At 44.5% G+C, this 7,738-nt stretch overlaps 1 protein-coding gene across 1 annotated transcript in view; it reads left to right on the forward strand.

The window, feature by feature from the left end:
* The first annotated feature begins 1,433 nt into the window (after positions 1–1,433).
* The window catches only part of LOC101994240 (developmental pluripotency-associated protein 2), an 8,694-nt gene continuing 2,389 nt past the window's right edge, over positions 1,434–7,738 (forward strand). The window contains exons 1-5 of the mRNA XM_005345126.3: positions 1,434–1,466; positions 2,835–2,940; positions 3,710–3,846; positions 3,940–3,993; positions 5,312–5,606. Of these exons, the coding sequence (XP_005345183.1) occupies positions 1,434–1,466; positions 2,835–2,940; positions 3,710–3,846; positions 3,940–3,993; positions 5,312–5,606 (625 nt within the window). The remainder of the gene's footprint in view (positions 1,467–2,834; positions 2,941–3,709; positions 3,847–3,939; positions 3,994–5,311; positions 5,607–7,738) is intronic.

Genomic DNA, 7,738 nt, shown 5'->3' on the forward strand with positions numbered 1-7,738 from the left:
GCTCTGTAGACCAGGCTGGTCTCGAACTCACAGAGATCTGCCTGCCTCTGCCTCCCGAGTGCTGGGATTAAAGGCGTGAGCCACCATTGCCCGGCTCTTATTTCTTAATGAAGAAACTGTGCTGCAGTGGTACACACCTTTAATCCCAGGGAGGTAGAGACAAATGGATCTCCATGAGTTCAAGGCCAGCTTGGTTGTAGGACAACAGGCTCCAAAGCTACAGAGAAACCCTGTCTCGAAACATCCCCCCCCCAAAAAAAAAAGAAAAAAAAAAGAAAGAAATGAAAAAAAAATAAAATTTAAAGAGAGAGAGAAAGAGAGAACTATCCAATGTGACTAGGGCCTGGTGGCTCCTGCCTGTGCTTGTGAAGGTGAAGCCAAAAGACTGAGAAAATAAGGACAGCAGCATATTTTTTTTAAAGTATTTATTTATTTATTATGGATACAATATTCTGTCTGCATGTCTGCCTGCAGGCTAGAAGAGGACACCAGACTTCATTACAGATGGTTGTGAGCCACCATGTGGTTGCTGGGAATCGAACTCGGGTCCTTTGGAAGAGCAGGCAATGCTCTTAACCACTGAGCCCTCTCTCCAGCCCACAGCAGCAGATTTTTGTCTCAATGCCACCCACCTCAGACCACTAGGTCACCTTTCTTAACCTTCCAAAGCAGCACTGTGGCACCCACGTGGGAAGAAGGAGACCTTGCCTTTCCCCAACCCTCTGGATGTCATTCAGTTTCTGTCCCACAAGGATCTGGGCCAATATCCAAAGCCAGTTCTGGCAAAGCTTGATTTTGGGCTGCGTTATTAGAATGTGGAAGTACCTGGGGGGACAGAAATAGAGATGCCTGGGACACACCTCCACCAGAGAGTCACAAGAGAGGTGTGACTTCATAGTCTAGATTAGTGACAGTTCCTCAATAAATTAAGAATTCAGTTTAGAGGGAGACTCTCTTTTTTTTTTTGTTTTCTTTCTTTTTTTCTTCCTTCCTTCCCTTCCTCCCTCCGTTCTCTCTCTCTTTTTTTCCTCAAGGGTTTCACTCTGCAGTCCAGGCTGAGTGGAGTTGAGCATTTTGCTGGCTCAGTCTCTTCCAGGGCTGGAAAAACTAGCATGCAGCACCCTTAGGGAGGGTCTGGTTATGTAGTCCAGGCCGACTGCAAAGTCCTAAGGGGTGGGAGGGGGATGTGGGTTTTTGATTTACGTAAGAATTCAGCTCTGTGCCACCAGCTGTCTACTGAGAGCAATGGACCTGATAAAGTCACTGTCAGAGAGGAAAGGGTGGAGGGAGGAGGAGGAGGAGGGGAAAGAGCCCATTTGGGCGACAGGAAGTAGGAGGAGGCATTTACCTGTAAATGAACGCTCAGGTTAGCAGCAGTGAGCTCTCGACATCCTTGTCTTTGCTGTTTTTGTCTTCGCTGAAGCTTGCCGAGAATGTCAGTTGCCAGCCAGGACACTTATGACCAGGTAACTTTCTTTCTAGAAGAATTTATTTTCCGGTAGTTCTTTTCACTGTCTTTCTAGGTCTCGCTTTTGCTCCCGACTTGGGAGGAATCAATTCGAGTTCAAAGCCTCCATCTTGGAATCTTCTGCTTGGTGCTTTTTTTATTTTGCACATGCTCAACAGTACGTATTCCCTGGGAGTAAAAGGAAACTCTTTCAGATGAAATCGTAATCTGTACTAGGACAAGGAGTACCGTAGCTAAGACAAAATTTTCCCAGAAAGGTGAACTAAGATTAAGTGGAAGTTTTTGATAACTTAAACATTTTTTTTTTCTCTGAGAAGTAACCAGTTCCCCAGTACCCCGAGTGCCGTGTGGGTTTCCCATCTAGGCATGAGTAATCCTGGGCCAGCTAAGGACCACTGTACAAAGCTAGGAGAAAGAACTGGCTAAGCCAACTCATGGCTGCTTTTAGGCCTCATCTCCAGAGTGGGGTAATACCAATTTTTTGTTTTGTTGTTGCTTTTTGCTTTTCAAGACGAGGTTTCTATGTGTAGCCCAGGCTGTACTGAAACTCTCTGTAGATGAGGCTGGCCTCAAATTTAGAGATCTGCCTGTTTCTGCCTCCCAAGTGCTGGGACTAAAGGTGTGTACTACCACTGCCTGGCACTGTGTTTTTTTTTTTTTTTTTTTTTTTTTTTTTTTTTTTTTTTTTTTTTTTTTGGTTTGGTTGTTTTTTTTTTTTTCTTTTAGGTAACAAAAGTAAACCTGTGTCTGGAGTATTTTGGTAAAGTGTTACACAAATGTAAAAAAATCAATAATTCAAGGTTGGAAATAAAGGGGGGGGGTGAAGAGATTTCAATAGAAGAGGAGGGGTATGGCACAAATCTGTAGGATGTTCAGGAACTTCCTCAAGGAGCTGTCACTACTCCATAGTCTTAATTCATTTTTTAAAATCTTTCTTCTTTTTTTTTTTGTCGTTGTTGTTTTGTTTTGTTTTTTTTTCTTTTTGTTTTGTTTTGCTTTTCAAGACAGTACTTCTGTAACAGCCCTGGCTGTCCTGGAACTCACTCTGTAGGCCAGTCTGACCTCAGACTAACAGATCAGCCTGTCTCTGCCTCCCAAGTGCTGGGATTCTGAATGTTTTTGGTTTGTGCTACCGCCACCCAGCAACTCATTTCTTTTCTGAGCCTGGGCATATCACTTGCAAACCCGGAGGACTGAGATTACCTATCGGCTATAGACAGTCCTCTCACAAGGACCACTCATGCCCAAGTTCCGGGCATCTTGCGTGCCCCACACAAGAGCACAGATGGTAAATAATGAATTCATTAAGCTTGCCTTGAAAGTTAACAGAACTGTTCACTGCTTCTCTTTGCACCCGTACTTTAAGGGAGAACTTGAAGAAGAAATCATTCTAACGCTGGTCCCAGCCACGGAGGATCTCACCTTAGAAGGCCCTACAGCAGCATCTTTAGCCACAGAGCTCAAGCCAGCAGGTAATGTCCAATTTAAGAGTCCCGGGGAAAATCTGTGTAGGTGTGAAATGGATTTCTCAGTAAACTCTGGAAAGCTAGGAAAGTAGATAGTTTCTGTTGGACTTAGTTTTTCAGTGTTCTGCCTTGGCTGACCTGGAGACTTTTATGTAGACCTCAAACTCACAGAAAAATTCCTCACTTTTCCTTCCCTGGTGTTGGGATTAAAGGCTTAAAGACCCACACCCCCAAACCAGACAGGCTGCTTACACCACACAGTCCACTAAACCTCATTCCCCATGAGAAAACTGTACCCCTCTCAGTGGCTAAGTCCCATGTGCTTGCTGCCTGAAGATCGAAAATAGATGCAGGGTATTGTCTAATCCCAGCCCATGTAAGGCAGTGGCAGGCAGCTCGATCTGAGTTTTGAGGCCAGCCTGTTCTACAAAGAGTTCCAGGAAAGCCTAGGTTACACAAAGAAACCCTGTCTCGAGAAAATGGAAGAAACAGAAATAGTTCTGCTGTCTAGAATACACACTGGCACATACATAAACATACTAAGACAATCTTAAGAGAAAGCATAGAACTTAGAATATGAGTGTGGGTGGCTCTCCTGGGTCTCCTATTTTAAGACGTGTGATGTGATGTTGAATTCCTCAAGTGAATTCCTCCTCATTTGTAACTGGCAAACAAAAGGCAGCTTTACGTGCAAACTAGATTGTCAATAACCACCGGGATTAAACAGTTCTTGCTTTGTCTCTGTTCTTTTCTACGTTTGTTTCCCCGACGCCAGCTTCTTGGGATACCAACCCCTCGGTGTCCCGAAAGCCCCACCCGTCCCTGCCAGACGTCCTGCCTCCTATTCAAGAGGTGTCCCGGAACACACTTCGGGAATGGTGCCGCTGTTACCAGTTGAGTACGGACGGCAAGGTTAGCGTCCTCCCACTGGGATTCTTTGCTATGTGGACTCTTAAGTTTGTGGAGTTTGGTCAGGCTTTAACTATTTTCTCTTGATTTCCTTAGAAAGTGGAAGTCTACAAGAGACTCCAACAATGTTCATATTCTGAACAAATATGCGTGAGTAACGGGTAACGGGTATGGTGACCGAGTGGGGGTGGGCTCCCCCGCTCCCCCCCCCCCCATGGCCTCGCTATAATTGCTCTATGTAACCTTCCTTTAAGGCAGGGTTACTGACATTTGAGGGACCAAATGTGTAGTTTGTACTCAACCTCCTTTTTTTCTTTTTTATTTGATTATATGAGTCCCCCCCCCAGGTCTCACTGTATGATGGGCAGCTAGGAACGCAGGCCCACCTGCCTCTGCCTCCTGCGTGCTGAATTAAGGATGTGTGCCACATCTAGAAGAAGGTCTCCAAGTGTCATGGGTTGCCCCCTGTGTAGCTAAAAAGATCATTGAGCTCTGAGTTCTCCTGCTTGTAACCTCCCAAGTGCCAGGTTTGCAGGCACTAATCGTGGGGATTACAGGCCTTGCACCATTAGATTCCATGATTTATTGGTTTGAATGTAGTCATGTAGGATTGTTTAGGTTGTACCCAAACGCTATGCCCACTACACAGCAACTTCCCATCTTCCTATAGCTTTTGTATTTGAAACTGGGTACTACAGTTGGGCATTGGCCACATAGTAAGTTCTTGGCCAATAGGACAGTGTTGCTCAAAACCAAAAGAACTAGAGGGGCAACAGCAATTCTGACAGGGTGGGTGATAAGTTCAAGGTCAGCCTGGGTCTGTGGATTTAGACTGAACAAACAAATCACCACCTGGGTGTGGTAGTAACACCTTTAATCCCCGCACTGGGGGTAGAGGCAGGCGGTTCTTTGAGGTTCCAAGGTCAGCCTTATCTAGAGCTAGTTCCAGGACTATTACTCAAATCCTGTTCTGAATAAAAGTTGACCAAAAAACCAAACCACCTTCAACAAATCCCACAACCACGTGCCTGGGCCTTGCTATCTTACCAGGTGTCCAGCCTGGATCAGATCTTGTTTTTACCAAGTGCCAGTACATTTTGTGTCCTTTCTGTCTTCTTCCTCTTGAGGCAGGCAGTGTCTCTCCCTGGACCTGGTGCTCAAGTTTTCTCCTCTATTCTGCACGGGCAGTCCTGTCAAATCCCCTGGGAGCTGTGGTTGTAGGCGTTTTTTGGGGGAACGATTGTTTATTACAGTCGGTCCTTCCTCCAGGCCAGCATCTTCCACACTGAGTCATTCTGCTGGATCTCTGCTTCTAACTGCCAAAATTTTCTCCCTGTTGAAACAACACTATAGAGAGTAGAGCTTTTAAAATTGTGCTTGCTCAAGCCAGTGGGAAATTCCGGTGAAATCGGCATAACAAATTCTTCTTGCAAGAGCATTTTTGAACACTGTTGAATTTTATTTTCAGCATATTCCCAATACGTCTCGTGAGGCCAGACTGAAGCCCATTGCGAAAAAAACGAACAAAGCAGTCATCGAAGGACCCAGACCTCAAGGTTTGAAGAGGAAGAGAGAGGAGAACGGGTCCGGCGAAGAAGTTCTGACTTCAGAAAGGGAATCCGGCATAGTAGAAGTTCTGACTTCAGAAAGGGAGTCCGTTTTTGCAGCCTGGGGAAGAATTACCATGCGAGCTTCTCAGCCTAAGGCTGAGAATCGCCAGCCTCTTCCCTCTAAAGCCAAAGCATTTCTGCCCCCAGTCACCGGTAAGACCAACAGCAAGGTGTGAGCGCTATGTGGTGTGCTTGGTTAACATTGGCGTGAGACAGAAGGACAGTAAAGTGTCAGGGGACTGTAAAGTCTGAAGACTGGCAGGTGGGATCGAAGGTGAAGACTGGGTCAGTAGTTCAAAGTCATCCTTTACTTGCAGAACTCGAGACCAGCCTGGTAATCAAAGACTACATCTTAAAAATGAAGCAAAATTAGATCAGTGATTCTCAACCGTCCTAACCCTATGACCCTGAATACATTTCCTCATGTTGTGACTCCAACCACAAGTTAATTTTTTTGTGTGTGTGGGTGGGGGGGAGGTTTTGAGACAGGGTTTCTTTGTAGCTTCGGAGACTGTCCTGGAACTAGCTCTTGTAGACCAGGCTGGCCTCGAACACACAGAGATCCGCTTGCCTCTGTCTCCGGAGTCCTGGGATTCAATGCATGGGCCACCACTGCCCGACTCCATAAGATTATTTTCTTTTTTTTTTGGTTTTTCAAGACAGGGTTTCTCTGTGGCTTTGGAGCCTGTCCTGGAACTAGCTCTGTAGATCAGGCTGGTCTCGAACTCACAGAGAGATCCACCTGCCTCCCAAGTGCTGGGATTAAAGGCGTGCTCCACCATCGCCCGGCCTTATAAGATTATTTTCATTGCAACTTCATAACTGCAAAGCTGCCTACTTTTCATCATTTTTTAGAGGTTTGCCAAAGGGGTCGTGACCACAGGTTGAGAAACACTACTGTAGATTACAAATTTGACTCACATAGAACTTTATCTTTGCCTCTTGATGAATAGCAAGATCTTATTTGGACTAGTGACACAGTCTCATTGCTGAATATGGGAATTCCAATGTTGAAGGAATAATAATCTAATAATGTGTCTGTCAGCCTGGAAAAAGTACACTTTTCTTTCCTACTTAAGGCATTCATAGGGATTGGAAATGCCTTATGTAGAATGCCCGATGTGTTTGGAGCCCTGAATTAAATCCCTATCACCGCATAATGCTTGACTTCACGGCACAGACCTGTAGTACCTGTGATCCCTGCACCAGAGGTGGAGGCAGGCTGACCTTGAACTTGAGGGCAGTCTTTATTTAGTGAGTTCCAGGCCACTGGAAACTACATGGGGAAACTTAAAGCAAGGTGTGTGATTAATAGTGATAAAATTAATTAATATTGTAGATGTATACATGTGTGCATGCATGCATACATACATACTACTGTATAGCTAGCAAAGATTTTTATCCTGTTTTATAGGCTCTCTGTTCAGTCTTTCCTTTGCTATACAGAAATGTTGCAATTTTATGAGATCCTATTTATCAATCGTTATTTCCAATTTATAAAGTCTTATTCAGAAAGTTCTAACTTATGTTAAAGTCTTTCGTTTTCCTAACAGAGTCGGGTCTTCCATCCATTTTAGAAGTTTTTTGCAGAGTGAGATGGATCTGCTTGCCCTCTGATTTTTAGGAACCATTCAGCAGTCATTTTTTTTTTTTTCCGATGCATATTTGTGGCACTGTAGTTTATCTTAATCAGATGCTTCTGCATTATTTGTTGTTCTGACTACTAAGGATTGCATTGGGTCTCCAGGTTCCTTTGTGCTCCAATAGAATTTTTAGAATTTTTTCCTGTTTCTGTGAAAAACAACATTGGAAATTTGGAAAGTATATTGAATCTCTAGTTTGCTTTTGGTAAAACTTTTTTTGGGGGTTGGGTTGGTTTTTTTGAGACAGGGTTTCTCTGTAGCTTTGGATTCTGTGCTGGAACTCACTCTGTAGACCAGGCTGGCCTCAAACTCAAAGAGAGCCATCTGCCTCTGCTTCCCAAGTCCTGGGATTAAAAGTGTGCACCTACCACTTGCCAGGTTTGTAGGTAATTTTTACAATTTTTCCAATCTTAAAGCCATGGTGTGTGTGTGTGGGGGGGGGGGTCTCATCTTTTAGGATCTTCAATTTCTTTCAGACTCTTTAACATAGTCTTCCACTTTCTTGGTTACATTTATTCCAAAGTGTGTATTATGTGTGTATGCATTGAGACTTTTTGTTCCAGACAGGGTTTCTCTAGTTTTGGAGCTTGCCCTGGACCTAGCTCTTGTAGACCAGGCTGGCTTCGAACTCACAGATATCCG

Source organism: Microtus ochrogaster, chromosome 2 (genome assembly GCF_000317375.1).
Source record: "Microtus ochrogaster isolate Prairie Vole_2 chromosome 2, MicOch1.0, whole genome shotgun sequence".
NCBI classification, from domain to species: Eukaryota; Metazoa; Chordata; class Mammalia; order Rodentia; family Cricetidae; genus Microtus; species Microtus ochrogaster.